The sequence below is a fragment of the Eurosta solidaginis genome, chromosome 2 (assembly GCF_040869045.1).
Source record: "Eurosta solidaginis isolate ZX-2024a chromosome 2, ASM4086904v1, whole genome shotgun sequence".
Lineage (NCBI taxonomy): Eukaryota > Metazoa > Arthropoda > Insecta > Diptera > Tephritidae > Eurosta > Eurosta solidaginis.
The window spans coordinates 194818778-194846143 of NC_090320.1; the positions used below are offsets into that span (position 1 = coordinate 194818778).

General features: G+C 36.4%; 1 protein-coding gene across 4 annotated transcripts in view; it reads left to right on the forward strand.

Moving 5' to 3' along the window:
• The first annotated feature begins 403 nt into the window (after positions 1-403).
• LOC137242526 (lipase member H-A) overlaps positions 404-27366 on the forward strand; it is a 69428-nt gene continuing 42465 nt past the window's right edge. The window contains exons 1-2 of one of the 4 annotated variants that reach the window (XM_067769803.1): positions 404-556; positions 630-768. In XM_067769803.1, coding sequence (XP_067625904.1) covers positions 493-556; positions 630-768 — 203 coding nt within the window. In that variant the 5' untranslated portion in view covers positions 404-492. Of the gene's footprint in view, positions 557-629; positions 769-7157; positions 7501-7585; positions 7728-8791; positions 8846-27366 lie in introns of those variants that run through there. The other 3 variants (XM_067769805.1, XM_067769804.1, XM_067769806.1) reach the window with 3 other exon arrangements.

The window sequence follows — 27366 nt, forward strand, 5'->3', positions numbered from 1 at the left end:
ATTATTTAACGATTGATTTACCAAATGGCTTTTCATTTGTTTCAAGTATAGTAATTTGGAACTGGCTTTGCAATTTTCTGCAATACACATGTTAGTTGTTTGGCCAAAGTTTAAAAACCACCTTCCGCAGACACTACGCATTTCAGTTAGTGGAAAATCATTCACACAATCGCAATCATGTTAACAGCGTTCTCAACTTTAGTTGCTGTGACAATTTGGCTAACGCCTTAACAGACCGGCTTCATTATTAATCTACTAAAATAGCCGAAAATATTAGCGCGTATGTGTTCGTGCAAGTTGTTATTGTTGTTATTGAAAAAGCACGCCTGCAACTTTGTGACAAGTTGTGGAAAATTTTGTGCTGAAAATGATTTCAATCGAATAAGTGCATTTAATAGTGATACGAGCGTGCAAATTGTACGGTTCTAGAAGTGACTAACGGTGACTAATAATTAAAATAAAATTCATGTTAAACGAGAATTTAAATCAATAATGCGTTATCCATTCTTTTATATGATATTTTTATTGTGTTCTAATTATTTTTTGCTAAGCAAAGGTTGTTATAAAATTAAGTAAAATCAGTGCGTGGAAATAATAAAATTATAGTTTGCATTTTCTTTAAATTTTAGCAAAACTTTGGTTTTTTGAGCAAGAAACCATTAAGTTTCTAATACGAAATGGTAATTTTGATATAAATCCATTACATTGTCGTTTACTGCGTACGGATGTCTGTCCACATAAATACTTGGGATTTCGTTTGTATACCGAGTAAGTGAAGAAAAAATTTTGCAATAGTTGTTGTGCTTATAAGTATTATATAACACGCATATAAACTGTGATAGAAGTTGAACTGAAAGGAAAACTTAAGCAAACAAACTTGTTTTTGGGGTAGACCAACCACTAACTGCTACTTATTTTTTTTTTTTTTTTCAAAAAAACTTGCAATTGAATGCAGCGAAAAATTGTATATGTTTTAACAAAATTTAATAATAAAACGATTGCATCAACTGATGTAAGGTATGTAAGTGCAAGTGAAAAACAATCAATATTTATATTATTTTTGTGCCTATCAATTAAGTTACTATTCTGTATAAGCAGCCAATTTTTAAAACCCTTTAATTTTATTCAAAACAAAAAATGGGCTCGTGTACTTATGCAAGCAGTGAGAAGTTCTTAGGCATCATTATAAAGTATGGTAAATACCCATCTAGCCAAAGGTGTACCAAATTTTTGGAAAATCGAACAGCGAATAGAATTTATTAGAATAGATCTGTCTCTGAACCACTCCCCGGAAAGAAACTGCACAGGGCAACAAACAATTCAAACGTCACTGGATTGACTGCCCAGGGAAAAGATAGGCCAAACTGTTTATACTTCCGGCAATGAAAGTATCAGCCAAACTCATTAATTTAAGCAAGGAGGACCTAAGATCTCTCACTGGGTACTATACGGGACACTGTGGTCTGCGACATCACCTAAGTAATTTAAATCTATCCGATACTCAAATTTGTCGTTTCTGTGAGCTGGAGGATGAAACGCCGGTTCACATTCTCTCCGAATGCGTCACTCTGGCATGGCAGAGACACTACCATATAGGTGCTGTGACTCCTAATCCCTATGTGATATGGAGTAAAAAGCCTGAAGAGGTACTTAGATACATCAATATCCTCCACATGCAAAATTAGGCGGAAAAGTCATGCACAATAGATCTGCACAAAGGTCGCAGTGCTTCCAGGCCTACTAATAATAATAATAATAACCTTCACAGAAACACTCTCCGGGTTCTGTGAAGCTATCCTATCATACAAACATATGCACATTAGGTCGGGTCGATTTGTGGGGAGGCAAAAAAATCGCCCATTGCTCTGTGAAAATGATATTCTAGGGATCAAAATAAGAAACTTTGCCGAAGGAACCATACCTCTATTTCTAATAATTTTTTTTAATTTCTTTTGTATTACTAAGTTAAATTCATTTTTTCATTTACATATGTTCTGACTAAATAAATTTCTAAAGAAAAAAATAAACTCCAAAAAGATAAAACATAGGCATTTCAAAGTGGGATTTTTCAAAATTTGCCCCTACGATCCAAAGGGGGGACATCAGAATTCGTTTTAGAGGTATGGTTCCTTCGGCAAATTTTCTTATCTTCTTTGATCCCTAGAATACGATTTTCACAGAGCAATGAGCGATTTTTAAATCGACCCGCCTTAATGAACATCCGTCTCTATATATATATGTAGATAGATTAAATCTTCTTAATGCGCAAATATTAGCATATATAAACATACATTAATACAATCATACCAAAAAATAAAATTTTTGTTTAAGAACTTTAACGAAACGTTCAAAATTTTTAACGAAAGGGAATTTTTCAGGAGATGTATGCATTTGCAAAATGTAACAGGAAGAAAAGCTTTTATGCGGAATTTGTCTCTAACTGAAAGTTTTACTGCCGTTGATTTAGAAGCAAGGGGTTGCAAGCGAACATTTGCTGATCGAACTCATACAGACTCTTAGTCGCTATATCTAATGCTTATTTTTGATTTTTACAAATGCTAGCAGATAAGTCAGAGTGTTAACAGCAGTTCGCAGGATTTTGAACACATTCAACGGTCGAATCAAATTTTTGAAGAATGTCGTGCCAAATGTTAACATATAAAACAGTCTCAATAGAGCACTTTTTCTGTGCTAGTCCCTTTGCTTTTGAGCATCAGCAAGACATGACCAGCGCTCATACGTTTAGGACTGTAACATATTGATTTATGATAGTTATTCGTTGGGATCTTTCATCTCATCGTTGAAAACGTACGTGGATGTAGCTCAATAGAATAGCTTCCGGATAGATTTGGGGCATCTTGAATATGGAGCGTGTAGCCTTAATAGTAAAGCATCATTACCACAAGGCAGAGAGGCTAAATGATCTCTTTTCCAAACATCGATGGAGCGATATTCGATAAAGGGGTTCAGAAATAGCTATACACATATACATGTAAGGGAGGTGTCAAATTGACGAAAGGGGCCAAGCTGCCACATCCCGGCAGTGTCTTTTAGACGGTATAGTCATTTGGCATATTGAATTTCACTACATAAACGCCTGGATTATGCTGTGACAGTGGCAGTGGAATTGCCACCATTATCATTAGCACCTCCGATAATCAGTGCTTTTAACCTAGTTATCGATACAAGCCAAATTCCCTATCGAACTGGATCATTAATATCGCTTGAAGACGCACAACATAAATTCCCTACTTCATGGGCAATGGGGAAACAATCAGTAATGGGAAGAAGAATTCTCCGAGATCTGCACCAGCTATTTCATGTGCATCTTGCATTGGTTCAGTTACTAAAATCTTCGTTGGATCGCATAACAAATGATGACTAAGAAGACGTGGTCAGAGTGGACAAAAGAGCAGGTCACAAACACACCAACGTTAAACTTACACTATAACAATGGATTAGTTTGCAGTTTTGTCGAAAATCTAGAATCATAAGATATTGAAATTACGCGTCGGCGCTCTGGCCGATTGCTACAAATATATTAAACACATCGTTCACACGATGCATTGCAAGGGTGTATAACATAATCACAACTTAAAAAATCCCGAAATGTAGAATACCGAAACACATAACCCCGACACATAATCACCACTCACAGTCCCGCCGCGTACAAATTCCACCCATTCCAACAAATGCGACAAATCCCGACAAAAATACCGGCCGCATGTAAATTGGAATATCTCACATGATGTCACAAAATATATGGACATCTTTCCGATCACAAACAGGCTATGTGATCCACAGTATTTCTGCGCAGGTGTTCTCACAACGCTTAACGTACTAAAAAACCTCCAGCAACAACATTAACCAGTTTTTCCTTAATATTTCGCGTTATTGCACTTGGAATGCTTCACCGAAGAAATGTCAAAGCCAAAAGAAAGGCCCGTAGTTTCTAAGCATCCAGATGTGCTTTCGGCACAGCTTATACAGTTCATCCTCAAAATGATGACTGACTTTATCTGCGACTATTTCTGATGAGATTTCGTGCTGCTTTCAGGAGCTCATTTTGCTTAAAAACAATTAGGACGCGGCAATCGCTGAAGCAACTGTTTCCGCATCGCCGTCGAATCCATGTAATTTGTGCGACAAGTACAAGAGCGACATATCGGAAGATATTTTGCATCGAATTCGGGTCCTTTCAGAGAATCCTTCATTGAAAACATATGTTACTTCATATTCGGCAGTTTGCTAGCCAGGTGATAAACTCCATCGCTAAATCGTGGAACAAATGACGCTTTCCAACACAAATTACAGCGTGTACGTGAATAAGACATAACTACTTGAAGGCAATTCATTCAAACGCATGTACTTTTGTTGAATCCCCAATAAAAAGAAATGTACGATGAATTTCAGTAGATGATAGAAATGTTTACATGTTTTTCCTTGATGCGCCTGGTATCATTGCAAACTATTCCTCATATCACTAATTTTGGCTCCAGTTCGTGCCAGGTCACAAATTGGTGTAGCAGCTTTTTCTTTTAAAATAGCGGTAATGATGCAAGAAGGTTGTCGAACTGCTCATTCGGCATTAAAGTTTCCACCAAATCTTGAAGCGATTAGCATAGCCAAAAATTCAGCGATGGCCAAAGTTTGGATAGGATGTAAAATCATTATTTGGGACGACTGCCGAGTATCACTTAAATATGCGTTAAAAGCTTTGAATTTCACTATGAAATATCTGCGAAATTACTCAAGATATTTGGGAAGTGCATTACTTTTATAATCAGCTGATTTTTGGCAAACACTACCAGTAATACCACTATCAACCAATGCGGATTAGATCAACGCGTGCCTTAAATCATTGAAACTGTGGTACTGGGCTGTATGCATAAAAGTGGTGAAGTTCGACAGAGGCAACACTCACTGCTCCATTTGGGAACAACTTATTCGGGCCGTTTTGAAAAAAGGCCGGCAAGGCGACACCCTATAGTGAGATTTCTTTAAATTAATGCTACATAAAACAGCTCGAGCGACGAACTTACCTACGCCAATGTTACTGATATTGTTAGCCTTAACTTGGACTCTGGCTGTTAACATAAACACAACAAATTACTTGCTGTTATCAAAGGCAAAATTGTCACAATGTAGCATTGGTATGCTACACCAAAGTTTATTTATCAAAAAGCGTTGCAGCTTAGAAAGTATCTACAAGACCATCCTTGTCAACAAATGAACCGCTTATTTTATAAGTCTCCAGCCTCGTCCTGATATTCCGCATAGAATCAAGAGCATTGCCAGTATAATATAAGTAATTGATAAAAGATAGAACTTAAGGCACCTCCGTATGTTTATACAACTATAATTGACGTCGAAGGACATTTAATGAAAATTTACCCGCTTTACTCAGAAATTAGTTCATCTAGGTTAAAAATAATTATGCTGCACTCTTTTTCCCCAATTGGAATTACTTGTCGCGGAGACGACATGACAAATAAGTTTCAAAATACATGGGATTTTTCATTTTCATTTCAAGTGATATAAAGAAATAAATTAAGCTAAGCGACTAACCAGTATAATTCACGTATCTTTTCTTCTTATATAGTATGTACGTACATACGAATCGTTTATTTTAAAAAAAACCGGAGTTAATGATAACAATAATCACATTCCTATATAATATTTTTTTTTTTTTAACAATTTAAGTCTAGTATCATTAAAATCGCTATGATTTTGGGGACTTGAAAATTACTTAGCTAACCAAATCCAAAAAAAAAATATTTTGAAATTGGTTTAAGTCCACTGAAATAAAAGTTATTATTTAATATTTATTTAAAATGTATTATTATTAATTATTATCATGAAGAAGCAATTCATAAAAGATTAAAAAACTCTAGTGGCGAACCTGTAAATTGGCTAAGGGTATGTTGGATGCGATTTAAAAAAATGCACCCTATAAAATGCTTTATAAAGAATCTTTGGAAGTGGATAAAGAGATCAAAAAACCTGATTTATTACAATGTGGGGGGAGGCCAAGGAACTTCAAAATAAAATTAACACCATTATACAAAGATGTCCCATTTCAACTCCTAAGTATAAGGATACGATGGAGTTACTAAGGTATATACAACCTATGCATCATGCATATTTTAACAACCTCACACATAATCTAAATGGGGAGAAATAATATATCAAAATCTTAAATAATATCTTTAATAAATAAATGAGTGTAAATTAAATTTTTTAATAAATGAATTAATATTTATTTTTAAAAATATTTTTTTAATTACATAAATAAAAATCTATATCTAACTTGAAAACTTCCCTATTTATTTTAAAGCTATTACATTCATCTATATCAAGGATAAAATATTCACAATTTCTCTTACTTAATTTCTTAAAAATAAGTGGACTTATTCCTTTTCACAAACCAATAATTCATTTTATTAATTTTGAAAGTGGTTTAAATCCATTTTAGGTTCTGAAACACCCTTAAATATCTCAATATAAGAAAAAATGGACTTAAACCACTTTCAAAATAAACGCATACACGCCCATTCGTATGCCCTAACAAGCTGTATTGTTGAAAGCAAACGAATTCAAGTGCACGTGTTTACCGAGGAACGCAAAAAGTTTGCAGTCACGCGTACAATTATTAACGAAAGACTTAAGACACAAACTTGCATATAAATAACAATGCGAAAGAAAGTGCAAAATTATGATCAACTCACATTGTTTTAACAAATTTTATTTTGCATTCAATTCCTTCCAGTTGAAAGTGCAAGTATATAAAAGCAATGTAAACAAGTAAATTTTGAGTGTAAAAATTTTGCGTTTGTGTTTAGCAACTCACCGTGAACTTGGCCGCTTTACTAAAAAGTGTCACCCACAAAAGCATAACGCATGCACATAAACTTGCTTCCAACACTCAAGTAGTTGCACATGTCCTCCACTCAAGTGCATGAGCGGTTTTGAGCGCCAATTTAAAATGTATTGCAAAAGTAACATTGTAGCTACTCAAGAGCGCAGGAAGCCATGTGTAACGCACAAAAAGACAGTCTAAACTTTCCAATGAGCAAGTGATAGCGAATAATGAATGAGAAATATTGTTTCACCATTCAAGTATTGTTGCAGCGTTGCAATAAAAATGAATTCGAAATCATTCAACGGCGCGCTTTTAATCGTAACACAAGCTAACAGACGGAAAGAACTCGCTTTTCCAATGTGGAACATGAAACGGAATTTAATTTTTGCACCAAATGAAAGTTGAAGCGTCTGCAAAGAGGATTACAACTAAATGTGTCTTAAAATAATGAATGTGTTGCTGATAGTTTAAAGTATTAAATTTGATATGTAGTGTTGCTTTAGTAAAAAAAAAAAATCAGCAAAAATAAGAAAAAGCACTCAAATAATAATTAAAACATAAAAAATTTAATTGAAAAACCGTCCAAGAAATGAAAGTTTTATTTAGCCTTTTTTTAATTGTTTGCTTTGTTTATAAAGGTATTGTGGTATAAAAAATCCTTTTGTGTTTAATTATATTTTTTTCTGTTTAAATTCTAACTTAAGTCCTTGTATACATTTGCAGAGACTCCTGCTTTACTTTTTAGTCAAATGGATGTGAAAAATCTTTTTAATAGTGGCGTTCTGGATTTGAATGTTTTACGGTGCTTTTTTCATGATAAAAATATCTGCCCAAGCGCATATATAATGTATCGATTATACGTACCGTAAGTTTTGAACATATAGATTGTTTTACTTATCCCTATTTTTTGTGCAAACTTGAATGTGGAAGTTTTACGTTTCGAGGACTCGAAGAACATCGTTATTATCGTGCACTTAAACACCTATAATAAAATACTGATCTGTGTATAAAACAAAGAAGCGAATATGCTGCAAAAAATGTAAACTTGTGCATTAACATTAAATACACACATATGAATTGACCTAATCTTATTATACGACCACAAGTTAAAATTTTGTTAAAGGAAAAATTGTAAAGAAGTCATATCTCGGACAGGTAGGAGGTTACTTGGCTTACCTATATACAAACAACATCCTTCGGAAATCCATTTAGACGTCTAAGTATTTGGAGGCGCTAATAGCGAGTGTATTTTCAAACAAAAATATTCACTTTGAATACGAATAAAGTTCAAGCTATTGTTATATATATATAGCTACAAATCAACTAACAAGTTCAAAGGATTTTTAAACACTATCTTAAAGTCTGAAAGTTTCAATATTTAGTAATAAAAATCGTGTTTGAAACCATTATTTTTAAATTTTTAACAGTTTTTAATTGTTAAATAGAATACAAATAATTTTTATAAACTCCAAATCGTATTTCATACAAAATTCTGTTGAAACAATAACTTCTCCGAAAAGTACCAACAAAGTGTATGCCATTGTTTTTGGTGCAATTTATATGAGCGAGAATTCCTTAAAATTTTTAGTTAGTTCGTGTTAAATGCTATCTCATATAAAATGCACTGAACACCTTTCAATGGAATTTTGGCGATCTTTGAAGTTTATACATTCCTTTCAGTAATTCAAATTATATAGTACGATTAAATGTTTAGAAAAAAAATTTTGGTTTGTTTTTAACAATTCAAATACGGTAATGAATGCAAAATTACCTTTTCTAAAAACAGGTTTTAATGTCTATATCATTGTAAATTCATACAAGTGGAGAACGTTTGGAAAAACGTAAACGGAAACGGAAAACCTGTTGAACCGATATTCGATTACACTTTGTGACACCAAATATCTGACAATTCATACCATTTTAAGTTGATCTTGAAGATCTAAGAATGTTTGCGTACGAGATTTTCCCGGACACCCCCAAATTGTGAGTTACGGTTTTTCCTACCTTTGGGCCTTTGTAAGGCCATAACTTTGTTGGCTAAAAACCGATGTCAGCTTCTTTCCGTATTATATAAGAAGAGAGTTAGAACTTTCTGACGATATAAATGTCAACTAGGAAAACATAACTATGAAAACTTTACTAATGAACAACTTGTTTTCACTTCTTTCGGGCTTTGTCAACTTTGGTGCTATCTGTACGCACTAATTTATAAGAATTGATTTTGATTTCCATAAATATTTATTTATTTAGACGTGTTCAAAACTGACTGAGTTTTTATAGTTTTAATAAAAAAAATTAAAAAAAAATTTAATTGTATCAAAAGAAAAAATATGTACTAGGCCCATTATTTTCCAAGTTTAGAATCACTTATATGACTTAAGTTTTTGCAGTTATCAACCAAAATATACCTTTTACCATGTTTAAATAAACACATTTTCTACATAAATTTCAGGATATATTTGGAAATTTGAGTATATTTACCAAACAAACTGATTAATGAAAAAATTTGGTTTGTTGGTATTTTGCACTTTTTTAAAAATTAAGTATTTTCTATTCAAAACTGGTAAAAGGTTTATAATCGGTTGGTAAATACAAAAGTTGCTGTCATTAATCTGAAAGGGTTATTCACCCTAGCAACATATTTCCTATTCCCGCTTTTTTATTCTTAAGCGTCTAACAAGGAATCGTTACAGAAATCTGACAAAGTGCGCTTTTAATATATTACCATGACGGGTGTCAAAATTTTTAATGAATATTGGTTAAGCTCTTTGTATACGAGCTACAATCTGAGTTTGAAGGTAATAAATAAAAACAAGAAAGGAAGGCTAAGTTCGGATGTAACCGAACATTACATACTCAGCTGAGAGCTTTTGTGACAAAATAAGGGTAAATCGCAATGCAGGGTAACCCTGGAATTTGTTTGTATGACATGGGTATCAAATGGAAGGTATTAAAGAGTATTTTAAAAGGGAGTGGGCCTTAGTTCTATAGGTGGACGCGTTTTCGAAATATCACCATAAAGGTGGATCAGGGCAATGAGTATTTGAAAAGGAAATGGGCCTTAGTTCTATAGGTGGACGCCTTTTCGAGATATCGCCATGGAGCAGGGGTGACTCTATAATGTGTTTGTACGATATGGGTATCAAATTAAAGGTATTAATGACGGTTTTAAAAAGCGAAAGCGTTTTCGAGATATCGACCAAAATGTGGACCAGGGTGACCCAGAACATCATATGTTAAGTACCGCTAATTTATTTATATATGTAAAACCACGAACAGTATTCCTGCCATGATTCCAAGGGCTTTTGATTTCGCCCTGCAGTACTTGGCTTCAACCGATTTCACCCATTTTCACAGAAAACAGTTACCATCATAGAAGCTATTCCCTTACCAAATTTCACATGGATTGGTAAATTTTTGTTCGACTTATGGCATTAAAAGTATTCTAGATAAATTAAATGAGAAAGGGCGTAGCCATGCCCATTTCGAAATTTTCTTTTATTTTTGTATTTGTTTGCACCATATCATTACTGGAGTTGAGTGTTGACATAATTTACTTATATACTGTAAAGATATTCAATTTTTTGTAAAAATTTTACTTAAACATTTTTTTTTTTTTAAATGGGCGTGTTCGTAATCCGATTTTTCTAATTTTTATCTAGAACATATATAGCAATAGGAGTAACGTTCCTGCCAAATTTCATCGTGATATCTTCAACGACTGCCAAATTACAGCTTGCCAAACTTTTACATTACCTTCTTTTAAAACTGGGCGGTGCCAGGCCCACTGTCCCAAATTTTACTAATTTTCTATTATGCGTCATAAGGTCAACCCACCACCAAGTTTCATCGCTTTATCCGTCTTTGGTAATGAATCATCGCATTTTTTCGGTTTTTCGAAATTTTCGATATCGAAAAAGTGGGCGTGGTTATAATCCGATTTCGTTCATTTTAAATAGCGATCTGGGATGAGTGCCCAGGAACCTACGTACCAAATTTCATCAAGATTCCTCAAAACTTACTAAAGCTATCGTGTTAAAGACAGACGGACGGACGGCTAAATTAATTTCTTTTTTCGCCAGATCATTTTGATATATAGAAGTCTATATCTATCTCGATTAGTTTATGCCGTTACGGGGTACCGTTATGCAAACAAACTTAATATACTCTGTGAGCTCTGCTTAGCTGAGTATAAAAATGTAAGGCGCGATAACCTCCGAAGAGATTTTAGGGTGAGCTTCTCTTGAAGGTACAACTTTGCTATATTTAGTTTAGAGATAACAAAGAAAAATGTTCTTATACAGGAAACATTTGATATATAAAAGGTGGGCGTGGCTAGATACTAATTTTTTCGATAAGCTCAAATGAGTGTCACGTCCACCAGAAATTATGGTTTCCATCTCACAATCCCTTTCCAAATCCGTTTTGTACCCCTAGGCTTGCAAAAAGATGTTGTCTGAAAGTCAAACAGCAATGCATTACCAGTAAAAATCTTTCACTCAACACATATCAAATCGTTTCTATAGCAAAAATGTATATACTTTTATTATATGGTTAACAGTGTCAGTATGTCATGAGACGTGCGAAAAACTTGCCTTGAACGTCAAAACAAAAACAAAAATTACAACAAATAAAATCAACATTGCATTTGAAAAGGATCGCTGTTGTAGCACTAAATTGAAAGAGGCCATGACCGGTTTCACCACTGTTGACAACGGTAGTAAGCTTCGATTTTAACGCATTACGAAAATACTGAAAACTTCAAATATATAGCATTATACATAATATACTATTATTAGCTTTAAAAACTGGTAAGAAGCTGGAATACGCCGACCGCTTTGCAAACGATTAGAAAAAAAAAGTTGGTGATGGTGAAAGAATTATTCATCGCAGAACGACTCAAAGCATTTCACCAAACATTCACTTCCCCATGTTTGTCTGCCTGTGTTTCTGGTTCACCTATTCAATCGGTTGGGCGGTTGGAATTGGTATGTTTTTTATACTGGTTACTGAGTTCAAGTGCAGTCAACTGTAAGTAAATATTTAATCAAGTGAGTCAACTTTGCTTACGATTATGAGTATGTTAATCAATTTGCAGATATGTAATTGAAATCTTTCGTTCCAAACGTGTATGTATGCATGTAATTTGCCTTGTTTGTTTGCTATGTTATAGATGCATTTAATCTTTTTCTGTGTTAAATATTAACACCAAAAAAGCTACATATGAAAGCTACATATAAAAGGCAAGATAAAATATTATTGTTTTTATACTCAGTTGAGCAAAGCTCACAGAGTATATTAAGTTTGATTGGATAACGGTTGGTTGTACATATATAAAGGAATCGAGATAGATATAGACTTCCATATATCAAAATAATCAGGATCGAAAAAAAATTTGATTGAGCCATGTCCGTCCGTCCGTCCGTCCGTCCGTTAACACGATAACTTGAGTAAATTTTGAGGTATCTTGATGAAATTTGGTATGTAGGTTCCTGAGCACTCATCTCAGATCGCTATTTAAAATGAACGATATCGGACTATAACCACGCCCACTTTTTCGATATCGAAAATTTCGAAAAACCGAAAAAGTGCGATAATTCATTACAAAAGACCGATAAAGCGACGAAACTTGGTAGATGAGTTGAACTTATGACGCAAAATAGAAAATTAGTAAAATTTTGGACAATGGGCGTGGCACCGCCAACTTTTAAAAGAAGGTAATTTAAAACTTTTGCAAGCTGTAATTTGGCAGTCGTTGAAGATATCATGATGAAATTTGGCAGGAACGTTACTCTTATTACTATATGCACGCTTAATAAAAATTAGCAAAATCGGAGAAGGACCACGCCCACTTTTAAAAAAAATTTTTTTTAAGTAAAATTTTAACAAAAAATTTAATATCTTTACAGTATATAAGTAAATTATGTCAAGATTCAACTCCAGTAATGATATGGTGCAACAAAATACAAAAATAAAAGAAAATTTAAAAATTGGCGTGGCTCCGCCCTTTTTCATTTAATTTGTCTAGGATACTTTTAACGCCATAAGTCGAACAAAAATTAACCAATCCTTTTGAAATTTGGTAGGGGCATAGATTTTATGGCGTTAACTGTTTTCTGTGAAAATGGGCGAAATCGGTTGATGTCACGCCCAGTTTTTATACACAGTCGTCCGTCTGTTCTTGCCGTTAACACGATAACTTGAGCAAAAATCTATATATCTTTACTAAACTCAGTTCACGTACTTATCTGAACTCACTTTATCTTGGTATGAAAAATGAACGAAATCCGACTATGACCACGCCCACTTTTTCGATATCGAAAATTACGAAAAATGAAAAAAATGCCATAATTCTATACCAAATACGAAAAAAGGGATGAAATATGGTAAGGTAATTGGATTGTTTTATTGACGCGAAATATAACTTTACAAAAAACTTTATAAAATGGTTGTGACACCTACCATATTAAGTAGAAGAAAATGAAAAAGTTCTGCAGGGCGAAATAAAAACCCTTAAAATCTTGACAGGTATTACATATATAAATAAATTAGCGGTATCCAACAGATGATGTTCTGGGTCACCCTGGTCCACATTTTGGTCGATATCTGGAAAACGCCTTCACATATACAACTACCACCACTCCCTTCTAAAACTCTCATTAATACCTTTAATTTGATACCCATATCGTACAAACTCATTCTAGAGTCACCCCTGGTCCAGCTTTATGGCGATACCTCGAAAATGCGTCCACCTATAGAACTAAGGCCCGCTCCCTCTTAAAATACTCATTAACTCCTTTCGTTTGATACCCATATTGCACAAACGAATTCTAGAGTCACCCCTGGCCCACCTTTATGGCGATATCTCGAAACGGCGTCCACCTATAGAACTAAGGCCCACTCCCTTTTAAAATACTCATTAACACCTTTGATTTGATACCCATATCGTACAAACAAAGTCTAGAGTCACCCCTGGTCCACCTTTATTGCGATACCTCGAAAATGCGTCCACCTATAGAACTAAGGCCCACTCCCTCTTAAAATACTCATTAACTCCTTTCGTTTGATACCCATATTGCACAAACGAATTCTAGAGTCACCCCTGGCCCACCTTTATGGCGATATCTCGAAACGGCGTCCACCTATAGAACTAAGGCCCACTCCCTTTTAAAATACTCATTAACACCTTTCGTTTGATGCCCATATTGTGCAAAGAAATTCTAGGGTCACCCCTGGTCCACCTTTATGGCGATATCTCGAAACGGCGTCCACCTATGGAACTAAGGCCCACTCCCTTTTAAAATACTCATTAACACCTTTCGTTTGATACCCATATCGTACAAACGCATTCTAGAGTGACCCCTGGTCAATCTTTACGGCGATATCTAGAAAAGGCGACCATCTATAGAACTTAGGTCCACGCCCTTTGAAAATACTCATTAATACCTTTCATTTGATACCCATATCGTACAAACGCATTCTAGAGTCAACCCTGATCCACCTTTATGGCTATATCCCTAAATGGCGTCCACCTATAGAACTATGGCCCACTCCCTCATAAAATACTCTTTAATGCCTTTCATTTGATACACATGTCATACAAACACATTCCAGGGTTTCCCTCGGTTCATTTTCCTACATGGTTATTTTCCCTTATGTTGTCACCATAGCTCTCAACTGAGTATGTAATGTTCGGTTACACCCGAACTTAACCTTCCTTACTTGTTATTTTTAACCGGCTTGTCACGCTGTGCTAGGAAACATGTGCGGATAAGATTCAGGTGGCTGGCAACAACCTACTTTAATGGCGATGCGCCAAAAACTCATAGTGCAAAGAATATGGAACGCTGAATAATTTCAGAATTTGAATTCAAGAAGGAAATGTAGGTACACTTCATTGATGAACTTGAATTCAAATATAGTAGCATACAACCAACTTCTTTTCGTGAGCCTGCTCAAAGATTTGGTGCATAGTAAAGATCTGGTTGATAGATAAAATCAAATCAATTTCAGCTTCAGTCTTGCGCACCCCGCTCTATATATAACCTTAGGCGTGATATTAAGCAGAATAGTTCTTGGTAATTAGCGCAACTTGCGAGAGCATCCTTTTTGTGGATTAGGCAAAGCAGACTTATGTTTCAATCTAGACGCATAGTTTGCATAAGATAATAGGTGTTTTCTCTTTACCGGCTCTTCGCCTCCATTTTCGAATGATAGGCGGGTGGTCCGCGGCCTTGTAGTTCTTTAGTCAGGATATTGTCACTCTCGATTTGTCATAGTCGGATAACAGAACAATTATTCCGCCATCAGCAATTTGAGAATCAATATCGTCTCCTTGTCGCTATCTACCATGGAGGTGAAGTGCTCCCTCCAAAAGTCAAGCGCACTCTATACATAAGTGAAAAAGACGTCATTATCATTCTTTCAGATTCTACCTCAGTTTTGGCGGAAGGAGTAGAGTCTGCGGTATACTGCGCTGATCCGAAAATAAACAGATCCTACAAGCTGACAGACCACTGTAGCGTTTTCCAAGCGGAAGTATTAGCCGTAACCAAAGCAGTAGACACACTGGAAGAGAATAGCTTAAACGGCAACCGTGTAAACTTTTATATTCACTGCCAAAGCAACAATTAAGGCAATAATCCAGCATAGCACAGCATCTAAAAGTGTATTAGAGCGTAAGCAATCCCTGGAAAGAATCGGGACGGGAAAAAGCATACATATATATTGGGTCCCAGGGCATATGGGAATAAATGGGAATGAAAAAGCAGATGAACTAGCTAAAAAGGGCGCATCCCTTGAAGCTTGCTCCATAGACGTCCCAATTTGATTGGGCAAGATTAAAAGAAGGCGAGAGGTGCACCTGATCGACCAAGCGGGAAAGGCGTCGATCCAAACACGGGGCTGTAAACTGTCGAAGCTTATGTGTAGATCTTACAACCTTAGACTCACAAAATTGCTTCTATCATTAAAAAGAGAGGAATGTAGACTCATGACGGGTATTCTGACTGGACACTGCCTTCTGGCGTCTGACGTTTTGTGCTCGTGCCCTGCGCTTGCCAGGCTAAGACTCATGCTATAAGGAGTGATACAGCTGTTATATCTAGAAGGGAGCAAGTGGCATAAGTCCTGTAATGCTTCTAGTATTATAAATTTATATGGGAAATCTAATTATCAAATTAACGATTAGGACTTAAGTACGAAAAGGAGGATAATCTCGTTATATGTAAACTAGATCTAATATCCTTTTATTTCTCTGAGTTTATTCTTTTAGCCACCACTTCGTCTAGTATTTAAAAACATTTGTCCACCCTTTTACTTTATAATTCATTTAATTATTTACTTTATGATTTTATGATTACGTCGATGAAATTTTATTACTTAACAACTCTTACAATTTGTGCATTGAATAATTACTGTAATCACGCTGTTGTAGTACATGTTTCAGGTACAACACATATCTGCACACATTTAAATGTGCATACATACATATATACATGTAAACATATTAATGTGATCCGATTGCGTCTAACATTTCACTTTTCCAGACTTTTCAATATGTGTTTTCATGCAAAGTGAATCGCGTGCTCTCGGGTGCTCATAAAACGCCAATTCAAAAAACTGTGACGGCTTAACAACTTCATTGTCGCGCTGACGTCTGAGAGGAAAACGAACGACTACTGCTCCTGGTTTCTTCTATTCATAACTTTTTATTATTTTTTTTTTTACATATAAACATTTTATGTCTAATCATTGTGTCCACTGAGTGTGATTTTATTGTCTCATCAGCTGTTTAACTTTATTGCATTGCATTTGTGCAGATCAAGTTACAAATAAACCAATGTTGATGAGATTCGGTTCACTAGTTCGAGCCACTCACCTAGAAGAAAAAGTTCCTGCTTTGAGATCTGACAAATTTACCGGCTCCAGCAGTTGAGTCTTTCGAACGCAGACACCAAAAACAGAACGTACTTAACCGCAGCATATCTTACATCTACTGTCACTGACAAAGCTAGGAGGAAGTGTCCTGCAATTATCAGCTTATCAGCTTCAAGCCTACTTCTTTTAGAGATAGGAACAACTTACCAAACCAAAAAAGGTATTGAATTATGGCTTGTGCTTAAAAAAATTGCTGCGTAGACAGTGGTGTAACTATACCATCTGGGGCCCGTGGCAAATCCTTTTTATGGGACCCTGTCAATAAAAATTGTCCCGTTGTACTCAGTTTAATTTTAATAAACTTCAAGTTTTTCAGCGTACTCAATTACACCTTGAATATGTCCCAGGCAAGGGAGAATGGTATATAGACCATGCTAGTCCAATGCGGAAACTTGAACTCATTTACAATGAAATAAAACCAAGAATTTCAACAAGATATTTATTTAAAAAAATCTTGTTTTCGATATTTCTGTTCCGCAAAAGTGTCTATACTAGGAGAGCTGGTAAATTCAGTTCCATTACATTCGTCAGTCATTTGAAAAAGAACTCAATTCCTTTCCTCCACAGCAAAGGAATTGATTAGATTTCAATTCCTCAAAAAAATACCAAAAGTAATTTCGTTTTTTGAGGCTCGAGTACAAAAAATTGTTTGTAATTGAAAAAAAAAAAAATACTGTGCAATTGTAGTCGAAATTTCTTTCAATTATATTACAAGGAATGGACAAAGTACTTTCGAACTTCCCATTCCATTCCTCAAAAGAATTGCGAAAGTAATTGAAAAACTATAAGTGAATCTATTTTTAAGAACTTACTCCGGTTGATGTGGGTGACTTTTCGGGTCACACTTGTCATTATTTCATCAGAGTTATCTTGTGAGTGGTAACTGAAGGCATTTTGAAACACAAATGAATGTCAAATAATTATCATCTTAAAGTTCCCAGCTATGTAACGGCATCTCCTTTCCGTCCTCCGCTTTCAAAGGGTGGTGGCTATAGGAAAGCAGCTTAGTTTTTAATTTTCTTTGATACAATCAGCTGGCATAACGTAAATACAATTAATGTTCCAGAACACTTTTTCTCGTATTCTTTGTCTTTTGATCCATCTATAGTCGCCTCTTTTAAGCAGTTTAGGACTGGCATCTACGCCAGTTCGCCTCATAGGAGGGCGGCGGGATGTCGGTGACCAAGAACTGCCAATCCCCTAATCCGGGGTTCTATGCGGACCGTTGGACGATTTGCAGCCAGGGGATTAACTCGGCTGTATTCGAATAGAGCCTTCCCGATAACGGGAAGTATTGATGGCCTTACCACAGTAAGGGGCGCTGCTGTGGCGGATGGTTCTTTCCCCGTATATAATACTGGACTGCTGAGCCCGGCTGTCGGCCAGGTGGTCGTATAACCAAGAAAAACAACTCGTTATCTAATTTTAGTAAGGACGATGATAAGGGGAGGACTAAGTCGCAAGCCAAGGACGACAAAATCGCGTAAAGCGATGCGTCGGACTGGGGGAGCGAGAGTAGTGCTGATTCAATGAACTCCGTGTTGGAAAGCATACAAATGAAACAGAGTGGTAGGGTGGAGAAAGATACGGAGCAGAGGAAGAAGGAAACTCTCTTGCAGTACCGTGCAGCACTAAGAATTGTCCAAAGACTGGGAGCAGTGGTCGACCCAACAGAAGTGAAGCGAGAAACCCTCGGTATTGCCATCGAAACGAGGAAGAAGAAGCGTCAAATGGCAGAATGAAAAGGCAACATTCGGCGGAAGGCGAGAAGTCTGCTTTCAAGAGGAAGAAAGGACCCAATCCCAGAGCCGCGAGGCAGGGCAGCCGCATAGACAAGACAAATAGGCCTAAAGTCGTAGGACAGATGGCCTCAATAGCGAGGTAGCAACTACCTCGAAAGCTGCAAGTCAGAGTGAGAACATCAAAAGTGGCGAAGTTCCAACTATGGAAATAAGATGGTAAGCCAAAGGGAGATAATGCTAAGACTCCGGCTTTTCCCGAGAAGATGGGTAAAGTGGCAAAGCCGTCACTGACTCTGGCACTGGTTGATCGCATCAATCCTTTCGGACAGATGACTACTGTGAGGTGGAGATGTGTAGAAAGGGAGCTATTAGCTTAATGCTTAAGATTATGCGGGAACAACCAAGTAAGCCCCGAATATATTGGCACAGAATTGGACATTGGGATCTATACATGTATTTCTATTGTATTGCGTTATCACCATGTGCAGGGCTATAATTCTAGCTCACCTGATATATGTTTAGAAATTAATTAAAAGATTCTCTAAAAAAAATCCGCGAGGTGCTAACGTGACCTAGCGATACAACTTGACTCATATTAGGAATCTCAACTAGAATAATATGAAGCTGGTAAATTAACACAAACGAGCAATTGGGAAGAGCGTCTAAATAACTGCAACCTCTCTGAGGTGTCGATAAGCCTTGGTCAATCGCCAAATCCTTGCCTAACCCGAAAAAACACAATGATAATATATCCATCTCCTTTGGCGATAAAACTCTGCGGATTCGAAGACATACGTGAGCGGTGTTTGCCGGCAATTTCTAATGCGTCCTTGAGTAGACGATACCAGATGACGTGCAAACAGAGGGAACATAAACACAAACACGACGTGTGACCCATTCCATCACCCCACAGAAGTTGAAGAAGCCATGAAAAAAGCCAAACCTTCTAAATCAATAGGTCCAGATGGACTAGCCATGCCAATGCTAAAACATCTTCACGCATGTTTCAAGCCTGGGAGACCGTCTAACGAAGGTAAGTCATAACGACCGGTATCACTCCGTTCGGTAGTAGCGAAGACATTGGAAACCTTCCTGCTCCATCTGTTTACTGCGAATCTTCGCCTAGCCACTCATCAGCATGGTTTCCGCAAGATGCATATCACTACTAGCGCTGTCAAAAGCTTTAGACACAGTCAACCACGGCACTCTACACCACCCTTTCCCCTTTGTATAAAAATAGACTGCAAATTATCTGAACCTAGCCGACCAAATCCGTGGCCACTGTGTTTTGCGACGTGGAATATTGGACGTTCGTCGATGGTGTTGCGATACCGATTGTCAGTCATCCAAAGATCTTAGGGGTAACATTCGGTCACACTCTCACCTTCAAGGGGTATGCCATCGAAGTTGCATCTAAAGTACAAAGCCCCAACAAAATCCTCAAGTCGCTTGCAGTAGCAATTGGCCAGCAAGTCTAAACTACGGTTATACAATCTTACCATACCCTTCCTCATATATGGCAAAGAGAAATGAATTGCCGGTCATAGAAGACAGTGCTTGTGTTTTGCAAAAATTTTCTTATGGGCCAAAGAGTTACTATGGCCTCATAAAATCACCGCTTGAATCGCAAAAAAATGTTTACACTAAGAATTTTTCAATTACTTTTGCAATTCCTTTGAGGAATGGGAAATTGATAATTACTTTTCGCATTCCTTGTAATCTAATTGGAAAATTTTCAATCCCTTTCAAAAGTACTCGGGCAGAAGTTACATTTGAGCATAGTAATTGCTTTCAATTGCAAATAAAAATCTTTTTTTTTTTTTTGTTTGAGGAATTGAAATTTTATCAATTCCTTTGCTATGGGGGAAGGGAATTGATTACATTCCTCAAGTACATGTAATGGGAAATCGAAGGTAATTGAATACCTAAAGTAATCATTTCAACCCAGCTCTGATCGCTAGCTGTAGTCACAGAAATCGTAAGAAATAACAGTAATTCAGTACATACTTCAGGAAAACTGCAAGACATATCGCCGCAAGGTGGCGCAAGGATCGAGATATTAAAAAAATAGTATTTCTGGTCCAATTTGGCTCATATTTGGAACACATAATACATACAAGAATAGAAAGAGACCTATGAAAAAATCGCCGCTAGGTGGGGCAAGGAACGAGATATTAAAAAAAATCGTATTTGTGGTCCGATTTGCCTCATATTTGTAACACATAATACATACAAGAATAGAAAGAGACCTGTGAAAAATATCACCGCTAGGTGGCGCAAAGATAAAGATATTCAAAAAAATCGTATTTGTGGTCCGATTTGGCTCATATTTGGAACAAATATTACACACAGTCCGGTAGAAGTGACATCAAAATATTTTGGAGTTTGAAGAGGGAAAAGCATACGTGGCGCAAAGTCGAGTAAAGTCTTTGGAAGGATTATGTATTGAGGACTTAGATTGTAACAAATTGTCAGGAAAGAGTGCTTGTAATAATGAGTCACTAAATGAACTAAATAGAATGAGAAATAATAGACAATTAAATAAAGACTAAAAACTTGAAAATAAAATAATTAAAAAAAAAAGTTTAAGTTAAACGGTTTTATTGAAAACAATACTTACATGAAGTAATAATAATGCTAAAAGCTTAGAAAATAATTTGATAGGTCCTAGGTACTAGTCATTATACTGTTTTCACACAGAAACTTAATGATCTCATTTCACCTTCTAATGAAATCGTAATTTTTTTGCTTTCACACAGAAGTAACTGCTCGATTAGTATGAAGGATGAAATGTCAAACGAATAAAATGACAATCCTATATGACAGACAATCATGGCGGAACGATACAAGGTGGCAGCATGGTGACATACCTACAAACATAAAAAAAATTCCATGTACTTTTAAATTCGATGGACAAATGTCAAAATCGTACTGCGCCGGTAGTTGATGTATCAAATCAAATAAAAAAGATTATAATCAGCTGTTCGATGCGGCCACCTTGTATCGTTCTGCCATGTAGACAATGACATTTACTTTGACAAATGACATTTAAGCACTGAACACACCAAAAACTAAGAAGTGGAACGCTGCCAATAGAGATGCATTGTGCTTTTGACTTCATTAGGCATTCGATTAGCTACTAATGAAATAATTATAGATTCGAATTTTGTAGGGAAGATTGAGCTCAATAAGCGTCTTAATGTAGAAAACTGCCTTTATTATTCAATAAGCCGTCTGTGTGAAAACAGTATTACACTCTTCATCAATCTAGGGGTTGATCAGACAATTAAATAACAGCGTTGGACGCGTCAAATTTCTATTGATAGTCATAAGTAAGACCAACTAAACCTTAATCAGATTATGCTACGCCTCTCATTTTTAGAAATTTCACGCGCCCAACGCTTTTATTTATTTATTTCCTTTATTTCCTTTAAGGATTTTTGACATGTAGTTATTTTGACATGTCTCGGTAGTTTGTTATGTGATGCAGTTAAGGTATACAATGAAATACCGATATATATAAACACTTTTCGATTTTTTATAAACAGCTAAGCATGAAAAAATTAATTATTTTAATATGTAAAGCCCATTTGCAGGATGGCCAGTTATCTTTTTAACTTAGTGCTAGCATCTTTTAAGGGGTTACCTCAATTATTTTTAACAAATATAAAGCTAAATTAACCAAAGAGCGGCCACCGTGGTGTGATGGTAGCATGCTCCGCCTATCACGCCGTATGCCCTGGGTTCAACTCCCGGGCAAAGCAACATCAAAAATTTTAGAAATAAGATTTTTCAATTAGAAGAAAATTTTTCTAAGCGGGGTCGCCCCTCGGCAGTGTCTGGCAAGCGCTCCGATTATATTTCTGCCATGAAAAGCTCTCAGTGAAAACTCATCTGCCTTGCAGATGCCGTTCGGAGTCGGCATAAAACATGTAGGTCCCGTCCGGCCAATTTGAAGGGAAAAATCAAGGAGCACGACGCAAATTGGAAGAGAAGCTCGGCCTTAGATCTCTTCGGAGGTTATCGCGCCTTACATTTATTTTTTATTTTAAATTAACCAAAGGGTTTGGGTCTGCTGTATACTGTGTCGATCCAGAAATAAGTAGATCCTACAAGCTGCCAGAATACTGCAGCGTCTTTCAGGCGGAAATTTTAGCCATGAAGAAATCAGCAGAAAATCTGAAGGAAGCAAAGAAGCATTGGAAAAACTTCGCTCAGGCCGGGCCATACGTCTATGCTGGAAAGGAAGGACGCAGCACTCGCTGAAACGACGGTAGACGTCCCAGTCCGTTTAGGAAAAGCGTTGGGCTGCAATTTCTAAGATCATGTGCAAATCATGAGTAGCTCATATATCTGAAGATAGAAAACTTAAGATTCACAACGGGCATACTGGCTAGATACTGCCTTCTGTTGTCGCATGCTCATAAGTTAGGCCTCGTCAGTAACAGCAGATAGAGAATGTGGGAGCTGCAGGAAGAAAAGGTTGAGCACATTCTGTGTTCATGTTCTGCGCTCGCCAAGTCAATGCTGCAGCTATTAGGGACGGCAGAGTTGCCAGATCTCGAGGCAGCAATTAAGGTAGGCCGTAGAAAGCCTCTAATATTTGCCAAGACGACGGATTTTTCTTTAACATAAGTCCTGGTACTTAATAGGGGTGCCTTCCATTTGGTGGTCAAACAAATTCTGGTAACACTATGGACACATTCAGTCTATGTGAGGTCTTCACTGACAGGCTAGTTCAACCTAACGTTAAGGGCCAAAAACGCGCTGGCGTCACTTTCAGGTACAGGTAAGTTTTCGCGGTACAGAAGAATGTCAAATCAAAAGAGAGTTTGTATCAATTTCGATTAACTAACATCTTGTTTTGCCTAGGCGTTGTATGAAAATAATCAAGAAGACGCAATCAGCTGTAGGACTAAATTACGAAAACGGGGATAGTCTCGTTATATGTAAACTAGGTGTAAAGCGCCCAATACTGATACTTAGCGTAGACTTGATTTGACTTGGCGTAAACTTGGCAACTTAGCCACGATTATACTCCACTTAGCGCATACAATCTGACATCATAATCAGTAAATTTCAATTTGTATGACAAAATTTCAAAATGAAATGGAAACAAACAAATGGCATCTCAAAATTTAAACGTCACTTAGAACTTACATAGAAAATCAAAATTCAACAGACTTCTAAGCAAGTTAAGTGTTGCTAAGTTTTGAGTAATGAGTAACATTTAACTGAACTGTGAGTGACAGTTCTCAAGTCAAGTCAAGTCTATGCTAAGTATCAGTAATGGGCCCTTAAGTGACAAACGTACGATATCGAAAGATACAGGTCAAAATATCGATTAAATGGGCACCCGCGCAGAAAAAAAATGCCTGTCATTTCTAGGGGGTCCAAGAAAGACAACACCTTCTTTTATCTCTTTCGTCATGAAATTAACACACAATAGCTATAATCATAAGGCCTTATATGTTTGCTGCAAAAAACTCTGAATAACGAAGCTATTATTAAACGCATTCACAAAGAACTACTTAATGAAAATATGTAAACAAGGATGATTAACTAATTACTGAGCTACGTACTTAATTAATACTCTAATTACACAACCGTATGCACGTTTTCCCCATATTTGTTATTAACTCAATTTATACATATGTATATATGTCAAGCGCATTAGCGAAAAGCTATATAAAACTGATTTTCCAATAGTCATTAGTTAACGAGTTAGTGTAATTTCTTCGCCTTAAAATCTTATGCAAGATTCAATGTAAAAGTCAATGTCAGTGTTGTAATAAAAATAAATTCAAACATTGCTTTTCCATCGCTTTTCCACTATATTTTTATGGTTCCATTTATTTTCGTTCGCTTTTCATAACATACGGTGTTGTTGCTGTTTAACATCACCATTTACGTATATTTAGTTGCTCTGGTTTCAGTTGTGGTAATTTCACGCTCGCCATAATTGGCGTATATTTTTTCTCTGCTTCAGTTTAAATTTAACTCACCTTCTTTTTTATTTACATAACCGTTAGTTTGTTTTGGCTCGATTATTTAGTCATAGACACTTGTGATTATTTTATTATTACATTTACTTGGAGTAATATGGTGGAAATACAATAGAGAGCACGAAAAATTCAAATTTTAACAGAGAAAAGAACAAGATTACTAACAAATGGTTATCTACTGAAAGATCTTAGCTATAGCCAGTCACCCAGGTTTTTCCTTTTAAGGATCAATAAAACCATGTAAGGAAAGCTTAGTTCGGGCAAAGCCGAAATTCATACCCAGCTGTGTTATTACTCTCAGGCATTTAGTAGAAATTTATACAGATATGTCACGAACACAAAATAATATAAAAGCTGAAATATTAACCTCATACATGTGTTTATATTGCCTTTCGTAAAAGCCACATTTTGTTTTAAAAACTATTTTCTTACGAAATTTAATTAAAATTGGTCGATTTTTGTTATATTTTGGCATTAAACATTTTGTCGAGGTATTAGCTCACAGCGCTTTAAGGCATTTTGCATGAATTGTCTGTTATTTTTAAACGGTTTTATTTAGCTTGACTTGACAGGCCGGCCGCACGGCCGTTGTGAACTAATTTTGTAATTAAAATTTAAGTAACTTTCCGATAAGCTACAAGCTTGAAACTTGGAATATAGTTCAGAACCCGATGACAATGCAATAATAATATGAAAAAAAAACTCCGATAGGTGGCGCATGGATCGAAATATTTCAAAAAATTGTATTTGTGGTCCGATTCGGCTCATATTTGGAACACATAATACATACATATATAGAAAGCGACATATGAAAAAAATCGTCGCCAGGTGACGCAAGGTGAGATATTCAAAAACGCGTAGTTGTGGTCCGATTAGGATCATATTTGGAACAGTTATTACATACGTGAACAGAAAGCGACGCATATAAAAAATCGCCCCCAGGTGGCGCAAGGATCGAGATGTTCAAAAAAATCGTATTTCGATTAGGCTCATATTTGGAACACATATTACATACATGAATAGAAAGCGCCATATGAAAAAAAATCGCCACTAGGTGGCGCAAGAATCGGGATATTTATAAAAATGTATTTTTGGTCCGATTTGGCTAATATTTGGAACACATATTACATACAGAAATAGAAATCACTTCATGAAAAAAAATCCCGCTATGTGTACCAATGTTCGAGGTATTAAAAATACTCGTATTTGTGGTCCGTTTTGGCTCACATTTGGAACAGATATTCCATACAGTCCGGTAGAAGTGACATCAAAATATTTTGGAGTTCGAGGAGGGACAAGCATACGTGGCGGCGAGTAGAGTAGAGTCTTTGGAAGGATTATGTGACCTAGATTGTCACTAAATGAACTAAATATAATGAGAAATAATAGGCAATTAAATAAAGGCTAAAACTTGAAAATAAAATAATTAAAAAAAAATTTTTAAGTTAAACGGTTTTATTGAAAACAGTACTTACATTAAGTAATAATAATACTAAAAGCTAGAAAATAATTAGGTAGGTCCTAGGTACTAGTCATCACACTCCTCATCAATCTAGGGCGCTAATCAGACAATTAAATAAAAGCATTGGACGCTTCAAATTTCTATTGATAGTCATAAGTAAGCCCAACTGAACCTTAAGGGCCCATTACTGATACTTAGCATAGACTTGACTTGACTTGGCGTAAACTTCGCAACTTAGCCACGATTATACTCCACTTAGCGCATACAATCTGGCATCATAATTTGTATGACAAAATGTCAAAATGAATTGGAAACTAACAAATGGCATCTCAAAATGTAAACGTCACTTAGAACTTACATAGAAAATCAAAATTCAACAGACATCTAAGTCAAGTTAAGTGTTTCTAAGTTTTGAGTAATCAGTAGCATGCAGTTTTCATTTAACAGAACTGTAAGTGACAGTTCTCAAGTCAAGTCAAGTCTATGCACGAGGTAAACACCCGCTTTTAGTGTGTGGAGACTTCAATGCATGGTCATCTGTGTGGGGAAGTAGACGAACCAACGAAAGAGGGAGAGTTCTCCTCGAAAGTCTTACTTCTTTGAGGCTAGAACTCCTAAATGAACCAGGGATATATACCTTCGATACAGGTACCAGACGATCCATTATAGATCTCACCTTCGCTAGCAGCGAAATAGCAAGACGAGCAAAATGGTCCATAAGCAACGTCTACACACACAGCGACCATAAAGCTATTAGCGTAGAGCTGCTCGAAACTCCACGAACGGTAGCAGCAAGACATCGACAAAGTAGGAAATGGAAACAGCACCTTTTCGACCCACAAATATTTGACATTATCTGGAAGGACGCCATAGTACGAGAATCGCATGCGGAAGACCAGTCGGTTCAAATCACTAAGTTGCTATGTATGGCATGTGATGCTGCCATGCCCAGAAGTCGCGGAAAAGCACAGCGAACTCCGGTATATTGGTGGAATGACGAAATTGCGGAAGAGCGTAGAAAATGCCACAAAGCACGAAGAATAGCGCAGAGGGCACGCTCATCACCACGATATGCAGAGCTACACAGCACCTATGTCGCACAAAGAAAGGCACTTAAAAATGCCATAAAAAAGAGCAAGAAGTTATGCTTTAGGGAACTGCTGGATAATGTCGACCTAGATCCTTGGGGATCAGCCTACAGAACTGTGATGGCCAAAGTTAAAGGACCGATATCACAGCAACCTACGTGCCCGATACTGATGAATATTATTGTTGAAACACTTTTCCCGGCGCAAGGTCGCTGGACTTATCCAAGCGAGGATCTAGAAAGTACGGAAATTCCGCAAATTACAGAGC